Raw genomic sequence first — 16,947 nt, forward strand, 5'->3', positions numbered from 1 at the left:
CGCGCTTTTCCGTCTTCAAGGCTCAAATCGCTTTACATCAAGGAACCGCTCACACATTCACACACCGGTGCACACAGGCACTGGAGGCGAGGAGCGTTAAGCGTCTTGCCCGAGGACACAATGCCAGTGTTCATCTGTGGGAGCTGACATGGTGCTGTTAACCTGTAGGTCTGTGGATCTCACCGCTCCACTGGTGATGTTTATGTCGAGAGCGGGATTCGAGCCACCAACCTTCACAGATGCATCATGTCAGAATGTGATATGCCAAGAAGTCTTGACATATTACAATAATCTCTAGCTTTTCTATATCTAACAATCCAATCCAACTTTATTTCTAGTGTACTATAAAAACATCAGCTTGGACCAAAGTGTGAGCACAAAGACAATGTAAGACAACGACACATTTAAACCAAAGAGAAAAGGAGAGGACACATATTGTGCTTGTGTCTGCTCTATACTTATAATGTACGACACTCGTGGATCATTATGTTATAGTTTGCACAATTTAAATCGCAAAATTCATCTAAAACGACATAATAATACAAACAAGTCCGCTGACGTACGCTTTAGAAAACTGCGGTGCCCAATGGGAGCTGACTCAACACAACAAAGAGCTGCGAAGTTGTCGGCGCCTCTGTTGGACCGACTGAATTTTGTACTGAAATAACTACACAACTAAGAAAATAAAGCTTGAGAACAAAGTAATTCGAGAGCAGTGGGTGTGTACTCGTGAAGGCGACGGGGCAAAATGGCGTCTTGAAAAAAAGCGATTAAAGATTGCTCAAATATGCACAAATCACTTCAATTTCACAATTTCGTTTGAGTAAAATAATGAAAGGAAACAACTATAAGGTGGTTAACGGTTCTGAAAAATCGATTTGGGAGAACAGGACTGCTTTAAAATCTGAAAGCGACTGGATCTCTCAAAGGTGCAGATGGAGCTTGTTCCAGAAAAAAGATGGTCCTCCCTTGTTTTCCTCTTTGTTTTGGGGATCACACGTGTAGGAGCGAGGGGCGTATTTTGAGTTTTAATCAATGCAAAAAGAAATCAGGAGGCAGTGCGAAGGTTTTAAAGCTGGGGTGGTGTGCTCTTGGTTTTTAGTTCCAGTTCAAACCAGCACAAAAACAGCACTGCACACAGATACACAGCAGTATCTCCAGTTACACAGAAGAATCCCTTGGTCCTGCCCCTCCAGCGCCGTATAAAAGCTCTGGGGCAGTGTCCTCACCGTCCTCAACATGCCAAATCACGGGTGACATTTTTATCTTATTAAACTCATCTTTACGCCTCAATAACTGCCTTTATTTTTATATACTTACATTGACCTGAATCCTGTATATTTTGCGTTTGTTTCTTCACAGGTTAAAAGGAACGATGAAGTGTCTCGTCTTCATCTGTCCAGTTTTATTTATGATGACTCGAGCTCAGACGGTGCCTCCAGAGTGTAGGAGATCTCCAACCTTCAGAAGCCCAGGTACAGTACAGCTGTGTGGGTGAAGTACTCAGTTTTGTTAATTAAGTAAAAGTACAGATATAGAGGTAAAAGTATCACATGAAAAAAATCATAAGTAAAAGTATTTCTCACAAGTGTTATTAATTTGTGTAAATGTAGTGGTAGTGATTAAAATGATACACATTTTGGTTGACAGTAACAATACAAATCAATTTCGTAACTCTTATTAAATTATTTTTGTGGATTTATTTTTTCTCAAAGCTGAAGCTTGAACTTGAAAACTTTAGTCAGGATGTTTCCACGAACATGTTAAAAATAACCCCTCAAATCATATGAAAAGTACTTTTTACTTATCAGTCCAGTTAAAAAATGTAGTAAAGTAAAAGTGAAAAGTATCCACAGTAAAATGTACTTAAGTAAAGTACAGTTACCTACAAATCCTGCTTAAGTACTTGTACTTCGTTACCTTTCACCACTGCCGTACAGGTACATGTTTTATGGCCAGTGGTAGAAAGAGTATTGAAAATTTGTACTCAAGTAAAAGTACAGTTTATTGGCTAATAATGTACTTTATTTTAAGCACAATACTGCTGTCTCAATTGTATTTAAGAAAAAGCAAATAGTATACATGAATGATACTACTCAGAGTACTAAGTTTTTAGACACAATTTTAGATACTTTTTAAATCACGATTTTATTCAAACTTGAATCAAAAAACACATGTGTGGATTAGGATGAGTGGGTACTACTCAGAAACTGACTCTTACATGCCTAGAATTATACAAGTAAAGGTTTAAAATGTACTCAAAAAGTACAATTACCTAAAGTCTTCTCAATTACAGTAACATGAGTATTTGTAATTAGTTATGTTCCACCTCAGATGTTTTCAAACTGTGGGACATGTACCTGTATACATGAGGCAGGATTTATTTAGTTTAGTAATTATAAAAGGTTTCAAACATAGACCGTTCACTTCTTATCCAAGTATGATCGGTTTACTCGAGACGTCTGTTTTCTGTTGTTGACCTTGAGGTGTTGCTTATTTAATCTCGGCTCAAAATGAATTAGATCCAGAGCTGTCCTTGCCTGTGATCCAGAACACACACTTCTTCAATACTTTATGAACATGTGAGTCTGGTCACTGATGAACCTCCGTGTTTTAAAATGGATGTGATTTGCAGGTGAATTAGTAAATCAGGGACAGGCTCGGTCCATCTGTATTGTAAAAAATAAAGGGAAAAAATATCACAGGAGGCTGACAAACATGGTTGATTTCTACAGAATCAATGATCAAAGCAGTGAACAGTTAATCTGATGTGAGACAGGTTTGATTTTTTTGTAAATCACAGGTGACCAATGAGCTCCTTTGTTTCACATGTCGCTGAAAAAATGGATCTAATTGGACGACAACATTTGACCAGACTTTAGATGAGATGTGGAGACCAGACTGACATCGATCTGCATAAAAAAATACAGAGAGATTTATTTTGGATTTGGAAAAGACAGTTCTAGTTTAGTTCTGGTTCAGTCCTTGACTCCAAATTTTCTGGGAAAGTGCAAAATAATTCAGTTAAACTTTTCTTGTGAATGGTCCATCATCTGTCTGTCTCATGAAAATGTTATTGATTTGCCCAGAATGTTCCACAGTATCTTTCATTTATTCAATTCCAGGCTTTTTTAAATTTCCAAATCTCTTGTCTCCATGGTGATTGCTAAGTTTTATGCCATTTTGTGGAACATTCCAGGCAGAATAGAAAGTATCATCCCCCCCTTGAATGTTCTCAGTGTTCTTCACGTGACTTTTTGCGTGTTGCTTTTCTAGAGACCACAGACATAATGGTGAGCTGTGGCACTGAGTTCATAGAGTTGACCATCTTACTGTGTCCACTTTACTATGACGACTACAACGAGTCCATGCTGATGCTGAACAACCAGTCCCGGCCGGAGTGCACGGGGACCACGGACTTGAGCGCGACGCCTCCTGTGATCAGATACACGCTCTCCATCAGTGACGAGTCTGTGCAAGCCTGCGACAACAATATACAGGTATTTGAAGCATACTGTCATAGTATTGTGTTATGGAACTGGAGGTAATAATCTAAAAGACGATTTAATCCTTGAAAAAGATACCAAAATAACACAAAATCTACATGTTGACATAGGCTTATACATTTTAAAGGCCCTATATTACACAAAATTGACTCTTGTGAGGTTTAAGCCGTGTTATAATGTTGTTACCTCCCCCAAAACAGACCTGAAGTTGTTTTTTGATTCATTAACACATATTTGAGTGACACTTTATTATTCGTCTGTCTACATCTCCAATGCTCAAAATGCTCAGCTCCACCTTGTGATGTCATGAAGTGGTAGTTTTCATGTTCACAGCTACATTTTACCTTTTGTTTAGTAGAGATTGTCAGTTCAAGGGCTGAAATTGTCCGAATGATTCTAATGAAGGTGTATGGACACATGGACACAGGCAGCAAATATGTCATACGCAGAGGGATGTCACCTAGCAACCGTAATGTTAACGAGAACCAATGTTTTCTAAATTACACAATAGTTATGATTTGAGAAAAATGAATAAATGGCAACACATTTATTTAGTTGATTGAAGGTTTAAACTGACAGGTAAATGCTTTCTTTGTGCAAATGTTTCTGGATTACTACTTTTCTTCACAAACTGTTGTAAAACTATGATACACATTTACCACAGGAACTGTCCCACCAAACTAAGTCATAATTAGAAAGAAATATGAATCTCTTAAATACACTTTAACTGATTAACTACCAATAAAGACAATATTAAAGATACACCCCGCAATTTTCTGATGAAGCCTGGAATGTTTCCTAGTATGGCATTAATCTTTAAAATCATTTTTGGGTGTTTTAATTGTTCAAAAATAACTCCTGTATGTGTGGTGGTCGCTCCACAGACCTGACCTGTAACTTGGCCCTGTGGCTTTTCTTACTTTTCTCCATGGAGACAGATGTGTTGATGTTGTATTAGTTTTCTCTTTTCCAATTCGAAGTAATATTTAATAAAAGATTGTGGCTTTTTGATTTTCTTAGATCATAGATCGCATTGGGACTGGAGCATTTTCAGATTTCTCAAACATTCAGTATGTGACGATCTCCGGCATGGTGGCGACGTTTGATCCCACTGCAAGTCTGATCACCTACAAGCCTACGATGACCTACCTGTACTCCTGCACCTACCCTCTGGAGTATTTCCTGAACAACACCCAATTAGTTGTGTGAGTACTGGCTACACTTACACTAGATAATCTTGAATTCTGATGGTGTACTTAACTATTAATTTAAGTTTTTATTTTTTTATTTTTTTTGTTTAAAGGTCCTATATTACAGAAACTTGACTTTTTAACTTTAAGCCATGTTAAAATGTTGTTACCTCATCAAAAATGTAGCTGGAGTTATGTTTTGTTTCATTTACACATATTTGAGTAATAAAGTAAAAGTCAAAAGTAAAACCTGTCAACTAGATGAAAAGTTGTAGGAGTGAAGACGTTTCTCTGCTCATCCAAGCCTCTTCTTCAGTTCTGATCAAATTATAGGTGGACACTGCCCTGTATCTGCCAGATGGTCAGAACCAAAGCAAACAAAGGAAACAAAGAGAACAACAGAGCTAGCCAGGATGCCAACTGGTGTGAAAGCATCCATTAAGAGTTGAATGAATATGCTAAGTATGACTCAGACATAGTGATGCATACTGAAACTGTAAACAAAAGCTGTTTACAGTTTCAGTGTAGTTAGCTCCTTCAGTTAGATATAAGGCAGTGTCCACCAGTGATCTGACCAGAACTGAAGAAGAGGCTTGGATGAGCAGAGAAACGTCTTCACTCCTACAACTTTTTGTTCAGTTGACAGATTTAACGTTGGCTTTTACTATGGATCAGACCTGGACCACTGAGGAATTACACAGACATGTTATTACTATTATTGTTATTATTATTATTATTATTATTATTATTATTATTATTATTATTATTATTATTATTATTATTATTATTATTATTATTATTATTATTATATATTAGTCTGTAACATCTCCAAGGCTCAAAATAGTCTGTTCCACTTTGGTATGTCAAAAAGCTGTAGTTTTCTATTTGAGAGAAGCTCTCAGCCTAAATATTCAGGGTTATTCAACTCCAGGTCTGTTTGTGATGAGGAAACAACATTATAACAGATCAGAAAACAGTGTAATATGGGCCCACTTCATTGGTACATTAGTCATACTTTTTGCGCATCCATGATCACTTCCTGTTTAGATTAGCTATGTGCATTTATATAAACAGTCTATGCTTTTAACTAAATGAATTGAAGACTTGTTTCAGTTCAAGTTTTTACATTGTTTTGTGCTGCTTTGGCCATTTCGTTCTGTTGAATAATTACTGAAGTACCTCCTGTTGTTAATACTTTGTTGATGTATTTTAAATGTAACAGTGAGTGTTTTTCAGAGCGGGATCAGAGTTGGCCATAAACCAAAACAATGGCAGTTTCCTAAGCTCTTTGAAGTTCAACCTTTACAAAGTAAGAACACACTAAACTTTCACTTAATTTGAGTTAAAACAACCAAGAATTGGAAGATGCAATGTGAAAGTTTTTGTTTGGGGACTAATCGATGTATTTAGATTATACAGATTTATATGTTATAGCAGCGGAAAGTAGAAGTGAGTGAGTTAGGTGAAGACTTGTTGGTTTTTGTTTTTGACAAGTTTGATCTGTCTGTTTTTGCATGAACTCCCCCTGCAGGTGTAGTTTTGTGAGTGCAGTTTGGCTCAGATACACAGAGATACTTAATAGTTTTGAGAGCTTTTGCCACGCCCCCTTTTTAGTCGACTAATCCATCTGCAGGACAAGAGAAGGTTTTGGACCTTCCACTAGGAAACGTACACAGTGGCTCCTTAAACAGCACAAAAATGACAGTTTCTTTCCTGTTATTACAGAATGAATTTTATAATGAATCCCTTATAATTCCGAAAACAGGACTTCCCCTGAAAACACCCATATACGCTGAAGTGAGCGCCTCCAGCTTAACAGACAGGTTTGGATGATTTACACTGTGTTTACTGTACTGCTTTGTTTCAGACGACATCACAACTTTCTATAGGCCAATAATATTTAATACAGATGGGGGCAGATAAAATGAATATTGTTAAAACTCCAATTTTTGTTGTAGTAGAGTGAGTTCTTGGGTCTAGTCAGTAACGGAAATGATCAGGTTCAACATTTGTGCATTTGCTTTTTGGCTATATCATGGCAAAGTACAATGTTCTGAGAGTATGACATCAACAAAGTAATGATGTAACGTATTTGACCCTCCATAGGTTTAATGTGCTGCTCTCGTGGTGCAAAGCTACAGTGGAGCCATACACAGCTGCTACAGAAGGATATAACCTTTTTGTGGGGTAAGTCCAGTGTGTGTGATCCAAACATATCACGGACAAGTTTTACTTAAGGTATATCAATAGTTCAGACTTTAAGGGCCATTATTACGCCATTTCATCATCCATGTTATAATGTTCCTCATCAAAAATATACCTGGACTTGTGTTTTTTCATTCGCACATGTTTAACACACAAACTCTGCATATATACGCTGAGTTCTTCTCTCAAACTGAAAACACTCTGTTCCACCTTGTGATGTCATCATGTGGTGATACAGGAAGTGCTCCACTGTGTTTTTAAACTCCATACACCTTCACTAGAATCATTTGGATCATTTCAACTCTGGAATTGCCAAATCTCTACTGAAGTAAAGGTAAAAGGAGCTGTTAAGTTGAAAACTACCACTTCATGACATCACAAGGTGGAACAGAGGATTTTGAGCTTTGGAGATGTAACAGACTAATAATAAAGGATTACTCAAATATATATGAATGAAACAAAACACAGCTCCATGTATGTTTTTGAGGAGGTAACAACATTATAAAACTACTAAACCTCGTAGGACCTGGCGTCCACATATTTGGACAACACATTTTGGATTGTCTAGGCCACAGTGACATTTTTTAGAAGTAGAAGAACAGCAACAATGCAAACATGTTCCGCATAGAATGTTCAGAATATTTTACATACATTTTTTTTGTAAAGGCACATGTCTCCTGCTCCTATCAGCAGCTCTTCACATGAGACACATTTTTCCAAGAGCTACAGTTGTTGTTTCTCATTTTGTTTTTACATTCAGGACAAATGTTGCTGTGTTCAGGGTCTTAATAAATAGTTTTTGCAAATCATTATTCAAATGTTTTATCAAACGTAAGTAAAATGTCCACATATGAGAACATTCATTTGACATCAGTTTTCTCAGAAACTACATAATGTAAAAAGATAATTATTTGTTTTTACACACATCAGGACCCCTAAATAACAAAGAGAAATTAATAAAGCCATGCAAGAGACTGGGCAGTACCTGGAGGACTAAAGAGGAGAGTGAAAGGAACAGTGTGATTGGTCTAACAGGGATCCACACTTCAAACTCCGCCCCCTGCAGCCAGGTGTTTGTAATCAGAAACGCCTGGAAGTCTTTTGTGATGTCACCAACTACTTGAAATTGCAGAGGCCACTGAAGGCAGCACAGACTCAGATTTAAGCTTTAGGCAAATAGTTGGTTAAATCAATTGTATTAATCTCTGTTAGTTAAAGGGGCATGACTTTTTTGGTAGTAGTATATGCCAGCTTCTTGCCTACTGCCTATAAAATGTCCTGCAGTATGGCATTAAACCAATCTATCTACAGGGAGACAAACCAGAGACATCATTAGGCTAAGTTACAGGTCAGATCTGTGCAGAGGCGAGAGTGCTTTACAGAATAAGAACGACATTAAAATCACAATACAAACAAATCAAAACATAAATAATCATCATAAATTGAACAATAAGAGAGTGTGAGATGGTTCATGTGGCACTAACATAAAGCAATAACCGTGGAGTCAAACAGGTTGCAGACAGTCCGCCAGAAAAGTTACACAGTGTACTTTTATATTTATACCCTCCTTTCTTTTCCACTAGCTGTGAAGTGGAGCCTCACACAACGTTGGGACAAAATGGCGTCTCGGACAAGGCGCGGTTTGTGTTTCAGGCGTTTCGTTTTGTGCAGCATAAGAATCGTACGGTGTCTGAGTTTTACCTGCACTGCTACTCGAGCCTCTGCGAGAAGGACGAGTGTGCCAGCAAGCTCCCGGTGAGTCCCAGCTCTCACTTTAAATAGAGATGGTCTGATATATAGTTCTATAGTTTTTCAGCCAATATCTAGGCCTGTCACAATAGCATAATTTCAAGTACAATTTATTGCTGAAGTAAATATAGACTTTGAACGACAGTAAAAGACTAAATTTATATCTGTCAACTGAACAAATCGTTGGAGTGAAGACGTTTCGCTGCTCATCCAAGCTGCTTCTTCAGTTCTGGTCAGATTGCTGCTGGACACTGCCTTATATCTGTCTGAAGGGAGGAGCTAACCACACTGAAACTATAAACATCTATTCTCTCAAGTTTCATCTGAAACGACCCTATTCAACCCTTAATGACCCTGCTATTGTTCTCATTGTTCTGGGTCTGAGGATGGAGTTGTAGATGGGGAGAGGTTATGTCTCAGGTCTCCATTTCTGTTTAAGGAAGGATTCTCTTTCCTAACAGAAATAATTTCTTTAACTCCCCTCTCAAACCATTTATTTTCTCTGGCTAAGATCTGAACTTCACTATCTTCAAAGGAGTAGTTAATGTCTTTAAGATGGAGATGAACAGCAGACTGGGGTTCAGAGGAGCTCTCCTGCTGGTGCTGGTACATCCTCTTATGGAGCAGCTGTTTAGTTTCTCCAATGTACCACTCACTGCACTCTTCACTACACTGAATGGAGTAGACCACATTACTTTGTTTATGGCTCGGGGGTTTGTCCTTTGGGTGAACCCGTTTTTGTCTTAAAGTGTTTGTAGGTTTGAAAAAGACAGGAATCTCATACTGTCTGAAGATTCTCTGAAGTTTTTTCAGACACACCCGCTGTGTAAGGACTGGTGACACCTCTCCTTCTGGGTTCAGATTCCCTGTTGTCCTGTTTTTTAGCTCTCTTAGATTTATTGAAGGCCCATTTTGGATATCCACGAGCAGAGAGGGCTTTCTCCACATGTCGCTCCTCCTTCACTTTTCCCTCTGTGTTTGTAGGCACCACTTGAGCTCTGTGGTGTAGAGTACAGATAACTGAGTTTGTGCTGCAGTGGATGGTGTGAGTCAAACAGCAGATATTGGTCAGTGTGTGCTTCATGAAGACTTCTACCTGGAGTCGCCGGTCCTCTCCTATTGTTACTAAACAATCTAAGAAGGTCAATTTGTTCTCCTTGGCTTCTTCCCGTGTGACCTTGATGTTTGGATCCACGGCATCTGACTAGAACTGAAGAAGCGGCTTGGATGAGCAGCAAAACATCTTCACTCCTACAACGATTTGTCCAGTTGACAGATTTAAACTTCATCTTTTGCTGTGGATCAGACCTGGACGACTGAGGGATTACACAGACACGATGAACGATAATATTAAAACTCATTAATGCTGCTGACACATTAGACCACAGGGTTAGGTTTAGATCACAATAAATCTACAATAGTGTTACAAATCACAAGCAGCAATAATTAAACAGCAGAATTAAACACTTCAGTACTTAGTTTGTATCTGTAATGAGTCATAGAAGTTAGTAATTCAATCTTTTACTAGAGATAGGACTTTTGGCTCTTTTATGTGGTCTGAATCTTTTAGATCTGTTCATTTTAAAGAGCTGTTCAACAGACTGGCTCTTTCACTATTTGTCTGTATGACAGAAGCCAATGTGAGAAGTCATTTAACAAGTCATTTAATAAGAAACTAATGACAGAGAGAAAAGAATCAAAAGAGCTGAAGGCAGGAGATAACTACACTGAAACTAACACACCTGTTTGTTTACAGTTTCAGTTAGTGAACTACAAGTGTGAACTGTGCCTGAGTCATACTTAGCATCATTCAGGGCCCTACTGGGTGCCCTCACATCTATTATCATACTGTTGGAGTTACAATATATAACTCCAACTTTTTGTCCAGTTGATAGATTTGAATATTTCTTTTTCTATGGATCATGCCTGGACGACGCACCATTTGGTTTGGTTTGATTTGATTTGAATTGTGTCTGAACAGAACTGTACAGGTGGAGGGCCAACAAACCGGAAGAGAAGAGAGGCCACAGACTCAAACGGTGCTACAATCACTTCTCCTGCCATTATAGTGAGCACGCCGGCCTTTGGTGAGTCCACAACACCCGGCTCGCCACACACATGGAGAGTACCGTTTGGTGTTAGACGTAGAAAATGAAAAAAGCAAGAATCATGAAAACTTAAACAAATAACTTAAAGTGGGTCTACCTCTGGACCTCAGGGGAGCATGAGGGGTGATGAGGGGCAAGGTCTGGACATATGAGGAACAGTGTGATTGGTCTAACCAATCCACATTTCAAACTCCGCCCCCTACAGCCAGGTGTTTGTAATCAAAAACACCTGGCTGCAATCAGGGTTGGTTTTTGTGATGTCACCAACTACTTGAAATCGCTGACACCACTCAAGGCAACGCGAATTTAGATTTAGGCGTTTTTAACCAGAAAACTGCCAGTTTACCTAGTTTGCTTTAACGCTGCCAAATAATGATACACAGTTCAGTCGTGAAAAAAAAAAAAAGTGGATTTATTATTGTTATCAGTAAAATCTAAGTAATTATTTTATTTTATTATTATTTTTTTTTTCAGCTGAGGTTCCACCCACAAAATCTGGAAATAAAGGTCAGTTTGTGTAACTTCAGGAATAAACACGTTACATTTTCTAATTTTTAATTCTTTGTGGTTTTCTTTGTTAACTGCATCACTGACAGGAGAAGCCTACAGTCGCCCCCTGGTGGCAGTGATTGTGTGTCTGTCTATTCTCGCCCTCCTCACGGTCGTGATGGGGGCGTGCTTCATCTGGACCGTCAGACGCAAAGCCCCTCTATTAAAACACACTAAGTGAAATATCTATACGTGATCTAGATATTTGACCAAAGCTACAGGGATAATATGGGTCAGTGTTTACAAAATATTGCAATAGTGATTTGTACAATTACTTTGAGTTTTCAACAACTGTAAATCTTTCATCTGTTTTTTCCTCTGTAATTTCTACTGTCAAAACCATAGACTGTATAAAGAAGTTGACTAAGTGAGTGTGACATGTCCCACAGCGTTCAGTTTCAGTCAAATGAAGCTTATCGAGGCTAGCGGTTATAGGGACGAATTTGGAGCTGAGTTCTATAATTGGAATTCCGACTGTGAGTATCCTAGCAACCAAAGAGCCAATCTGGAGCCAGGCTGTTGAAGGTATCGCCCCTTACCGCCTGCGTCGCTGATTTAGTAGGGAGCCAACCTGTAGCAATCTGTCAATCAAACCTGGGGGGGGGGGTGTCAAACTGAAAACCTAACTGACTCTAGCAACCTCACTGTTCTACTCTACTTCTTCTTTTACCGAGTCACTCTAAAATGACTAAATATTTAAAGATCAGGCAGTGGACAGAGAGCTGCAGGTGGATGTCACTGACAACATGTTAAAAACGACACAAATACGATGAGTACGTCACCAGAGGACTCATCTGTGTTTAGAAAGAGAGATGTTTGTGTCTCAATGCTAACGCTAATGCTAATATTGACGCATAACAAATATTACACAGTGGTGAATGAAGTACTCGTTACTTCACTTGTTACTTAAGTACAGATACAGGGGTAAAAAGTTACTCAAGTAAAAGTTTAAGTAACACATGAAAAAATCTACTTCAGAGTATTAAAGTACCTGTTTATAAATGACTTTAAGAATAAAAAGTAAAAGTATTTCACACAAGTGTTGTTAATTTGTTGAATGTAGTGATACTGATTAAAAAATGATAAGCCTACATATTAGTCAACAGCACAAATACAAATCAATTTATTCATTTTTCATAGGAATTTTGTGTATTATGTTAAAAAATAACCCCTCAAATCATATGAAAAGTACTTTTTACTTTTCAGTCCAGTACATAATTGTAGGAGAGCAGAAAGTACAGATACTGGTCTCAAATGTATTGAACTGAAAGCGAAAAGTATCCACTGTAAATAGTACTTAAGTAAAGTACAGATACTTAAAATATTTCCTTAAGCACTGTGCTTTACTGCTTGTACTTCGTTACCTTCCACCACTGATATTTAAACACCACAAACTAAAAGTATTCCACATATAAAAATAATTGGTTAGTCTTTATTTAAATTAATTTGACTTTTAATAGGTTGTTAATTTTATGGTTTCCAATCTTGATAAAAGTGACTTTGAGACGCAGTGAGCTAGTAGCACGCTGCTGAGACAGAGCCAGTTGCTTTTGTTGAAGTGTCGATGTGTCTTTTGGCTCAAAAATGATAAACTAAAATACTAAGCTGATTCTTATTTACAAAAAAAAATTAAATCTTGTGTGTAATGTTTGAATTCCTCCCCAACAATGAATGTGATGCACAAATCTCTATATTATAAATCATATCAAGACACATTTCATAGTTTTAATGACACTGATTCGTTTATTAGTTTTTGTATTTAAAGTACAGGAAGAAAAATCACATTATTATTAAGTAGAAGTCTTATTCAGATCATCAGTGCATCAGTGCTCTTCACTCTTTGACTCCTGGGGGTACACAGCCCAGTGAGTGGCAAACCCGGTCAATGCTCCACGGAGCGAGGTCCCACTAATGAAACGTAGCTCCGCCCCTTGATGCTCCGGGTACATGTTAAAGCTGGTACCTGTGGGCTGCCCAGAGTACAAGGAGCGCCCTTTGTTGGTCACAAACACCAGCCACTGTATGTTGAGGCCATACTTCCCTGAGACCTGGATAACAGCTTCATCATCTTCCAAAAGAATCTCTTGCATTTGTCCAAGCGCACTCCCGACCCTCTCACTCCAGATGTAGCCGTATCTGACCTGTATTCTGAAGAGAGAAGAAGGAATAAAGTTAAGACTTAAATAATAAAAAATGTTTGCATGGTTCTTGACCGTAAAAATGTGGCTTGCCCTCTCCTAGTGGGTGGAGAGCCCTTGCCTCAAGAGGAGGAGTTCAAGTATCTCGGGGACTTGTTTACGAGTGAGGGAAGGATGGAGCGTGAGATTGACAGGCGGATCGGTGCAGCGTCTGCAGTGATGTGGTCTGTATCAGACTGTTGTGGTAGAAGGAGCTGCTACCGTCACCTTTGGTCATGAGCTCTGGGTAATGACTGCCACTCCTCCACCTCGAGCCAGCTGAGGTGACTCATCATGCCTCCTGGACGCCTCCTTAGGGAGGTGTTCCGGGCATGTCCAACTGGGGAGGCCCCGGGGAAGACTCAAGACACGCTGGAGGGACTGTGTTTCTCGGCTGGTCTGGGAACGCCTTGGGATCCCACTGGAGGAGCTGGAGGACATGTCTGTAGTGAGGGAAGTCTGGGAGTCCCTGCTTAGACTGCTGCCCCTGCGACCCGGCCCGGATAAGCGGAAGAAAATGGATGGATGGATGTTTGCAGTTCATTGTTATATCTCTTATTTTTTGTCCTTTTCACTCTAAAATGCCCTGTGGAGCTCAACAGCCCCGCTCACTTTGAATCTCACTCTGGTTCCAGAAGTAAATTTCCCAATCATTTTTGCCATACTGTTTAAAGGCATGGCAGAAACTAACCAACTGCATGGTTGTTTCCAGAATAAAAATCTATTTAAAACCTCAAATCTGGCAAAATGCTCTAATAACTTAGCGGTTTATGCAATTTCAGAAAAAAACATTTAGTATAAAATGTTGTCTTGTGGTTGATTACCTTAAAAAACTTAAAAACTTTCAGAGTCTTGAGTCAACATCACCCTGCGCACCATCTTTTTCACCTACTGCCCTCAGGGAGAAGGTACAGGTCCATACGGGCCAGAACATCCAGACTGGCCAACAGTCTGTACCCACAGGCTGTGAGGCTCCTGAACTCTGCCCCTCTCCCCTCTCGGCCCCTCTCTGCCCCCCTCTCACGGACACAAAACACATCCAACTCTTAATAACACTTTTGTCATTATTCTCAAGTCCCTGTCTGTATGTCCCTGTTTTTGTGCACCGTACTGACACCATCCTGCTACTACAAGACTGCCATGTTGTACTGAAGCCACACTGGGTCAATGTTTACACTGGGGTTTAAGGGTATTTATTATTTATGGATTGCACTTTATGGGATGCTCCAAACACAATTTCGTTGTTCTTTTGTGACAATGACAAATAAACTGAACTGAACTGAACTGAACGAAAACATCTATTGACTGCTGAATTATGCAATAATAACTTTACTGAAAAACATTACTGACGCGTAAATAGAGGCCCCATTGTCCCAGGTCCGGACTGCTGTGAGGCGCTCTTCTCCAGTAATCCTGAAGGAGGTGCCACTTCTCGACCCTACAAGATCACTGAAGGAGTAATTCTGCTCGTCTGAATCAGACTCTGGAAAACAAAGGATCAGTATTTAAAAGGGTTTATTATAACATGCCCTGACATAGTGCTGCTTATGAGCTGTGCCCTGTTTAGGTCATGTAGCTGTTTAACATTGAGAGTTAAACAGGTTTTAACCAGTATTCAGTATTAATTCAAAACAACATAAATAATGTATTAAAAATATTTTCTTAAGTTCATTCTATTCTTTCTCAATGTTGGCTCATTATCATAATATATTACAAAAAAATGAAAAATAAAACAAAACTGTTACCTTCAGCTGAGGCCAGCAGAGCAGAGGCTGCGAGCAGAGTGACAAGGACAAAGTAATGCATCCTGCAAGTAAAAGAAAAGATAATAATAAACTTCAATATTGATTTAAAAAGTAAAAAAAAAAATAATAATAATAATAATAATAAAATGACAAGTTACATTAAACAGTACCTTCTTCTGTTGCCTTGGTGCTGTGTTAACTATGATGCTGCACACTACACTGCTCCACTGACACCAGGTACAGCCTCTTTATATACTGGACACATGGAGGAATGTTTCATTATTATAGATAATCATTTCAGAAATAAATTCCAATCAAATTATCATCATTAACTCTAATGACAGCAGTAAAACCGGACCTGTTTTTCCACACAGAGATCTGAAATGCCATGTTCAGGTGTAAGTCAGATACAGAATTCTACTTGTGTAAAGGCAATGAATTAGACGGACTGGTTGAAAAAAGTTTTTCCCATGACACAAATCAGTGAATGAATAATCACTAAAGAAGTAGATATCGAAGTAGAATGTGACAATTCATAGACCAATTCACACAACGTATTATTATTTTATTAATAAAAGTGTTTCAGTTTCATCAAACCTACAGAAACAATACAAGCTTTACCATAGTGTACTTTGATTTACGGACACCAACGTGTTCAGAATACTGAAAAGTGTTTTGCAAACACCAAACCCACTGGCATGTATTCAAATGTACTCAATGCTACTTGTGTGTCTTCATTAAAGTGTAGGTTCAAGTCCATGAGCTGTGAACTACTGGAAAATACATCTGTTTAAAGTCACATTTGAACTGATGATGCAGAAGTCGATTTGCCTGGGATCCAGAAAACGTCAGTACTGTACGAAGATGTGAGTCTGGTCACAGGTGAGTCTCCCTCTAAATATCTGTAAATACAAATACAAAACAAATACAAATCAATTTCTTAATTTTTCATATTTACTTTTGTTTGCTATAGTTGCGAACATGTTAAAAATAACCCCTCAAATCATATATAAAGTACTTTTTCACTTTTCAGTAAAAAGTAGAAAGTAGAGGTACTGCTCTCAAATGTAGTGAAGTAAAAGTGAAAAGTATCCACTGTAAAAAAACAACAAAAAAAACAAAAACTAAAATAAAGTACAGATACCTAAAATATTTACTTAAGGACAGTAGTTTAAGGCTTGTACTTCGTTACCTTCCACCACTGATATTTAAACAACACCACAAACTAAAAGTATTCCACATATAAAAATTACATAGAAAGGTGTATTATCCAGGGCTAATATGAGAGATTAACAGTTTACAATGTACACACCTTAAAACATATGAGTGAGTGAAATGAGTAAAAAAAAACAAAAAAAAACAAAAAGAAAATTGACAGAATATGTGTTATAAAAACATTTAACATAGTTCGATTAACCACCTGATATCCACAAATATATGAAATCAAAGACAGCTCATAGGGTCATCTCCAGTGTCAAAGACGTGACATGATCTAAAAAAGGTAAGACTTCAGTAAATTTAGAGCCTTCGAGAGAGTGCCTTATTTTCTCCAGTGTCATGAAAGAGAGGGCATCTCTCATCCACTGAGAGTGAGTGGCTGGGTGAGGGTCTTTCCAGAGCATCAGGATGGACCGCCCCGCCAACGATGTAAGAAAGGCAACAAGGTCAACAAAACAGGGTGAGAGGAAGTGATCAGCTGGAAGAATCCTAAAATGATC

General features: G+C 38.5%; 2 protein-coding genes across 2 annotated transcripts; one reads left to right on the plus strand and one right to left on the minus strand.

Moving 5' to 3' along the window:
• The first annotated feature begins 1,364 nt into the window (after window positions 1-1,364).
• LOC117378338 (zona pellucida-like domain-containing protein 1) lies at window positions 1,365-11,488 on the plus strand. The gene is made up of 9 exons (XM_033974925.2): window positions 1,365-1,475; window positions 3,277-3,500; window positions 4,527-4,711; window positions 5,933-6,005; window positions 6,422-6,519; window positions 6,803-6,883; window positions 8,485-8,656; window positions 10,632-10,737; window positions 11,355-11,488. The coding sequence occupies exons 1-9, from the start codon at window positions 1,376-1,378 to the stop codon at window positions 11,486-11,488; spliced, it is 1,173 nt and encodes a 390-aa protein (XP_033830816.2). The 5' UTR covers window positions 1,365-1,375.
• A 1,543-nt stretch (window positions 11,489-13,031) lies between these two features.
• LOC117378339 (zymogen granule membrane protein 16-like) lies at window positions 13,032-15,459 on the minus strand. Its single transcript, XM_055225402.1, has 4 exons — window positions 15,400-15,459; window positions 15,230-15,291; window positions 14,835-14,967; window positions 13,032-13,455 (listed from the first exon to the last, which is right to left on the minus strand). The coding sequence occupies exons 2-4, from the start codon at window positions 15,288-15,290 to the stop codon at window positions 13,131-13,133; spliced, it is 519 nt and encodes a 172-aa protein (XP_055081377.1). The 5' UTR covers window position 15,291; window positions 15,400-15,459; the 3' UTR covers window positions 13,032-13,130.
• Between the last annotated feature and the right edge of the window lie 1,488 nt (window positions 15,460-16,947).

The sequence above is a fragment of the Periophthalmus magnuspinnatus genome, chromosome 11, assembly GCF_009829125.3.
Source record: "Periophthalmus magnuspinnatus isolate fPerMag1 chromosome 11, fPerMag1.2.pri, whole genome shotgun sequence".
Lineage (NCBI taxonomy): Eukaryota > Metazoa > Chordata > Actinopteri > Gobiiformes > Gobiidae > Periophthalmus > Periophthalmus magnuspinnatus.

Excerpts from the sequence above, each read along its gene's own strand:
- LOC117378339 (XM_055225402.1), bottom strand. The coding sequence starts at position 15,290 with ATGCATTACTTTGTCCTTGTCACTCTGCTCGCAGCCTCTGCTCTGCTG. Across the intron at positions 14,968-15,229 it reads TCTGCTGGCCTCAGCTGAAG|AGTCTGATTCAGACGAGCAG; the intron begins GTAACAGTTTTG and ends TTTGTTTTCCAG. Across the intron at positions 13,456-14,834 it reads AATGGGGCCTCTATTTACGC|AATACAGGTCAGATACGGCT; the intron begins GTCAGTAATGTT and ends TTCTCTCTTCAG.
- LOC117378338 (XM_033974925.2), top strand. The coding sequence starts at position 1,376 with ATGAAGTGTCTCGTCTTCATCTGTCCAGTTTTATTTATGATGACTCGA. Across the intron at positions 4,712-5,932 it reads AACAACACCCAATTAGTTGT|AGCGGGATCAGAGTTGGCCA; the intron begins GTGAGTACTGGC and ends AGTGTTTTTCAG. Across the intron at positions 6,884-8,484 it reads GGATATAACCTTTTTGTGGG|CTGTGAAGTGGAGCCTCACA; the intron begins GTAAGTCCAGTG and ends CTTTTCCACTAG.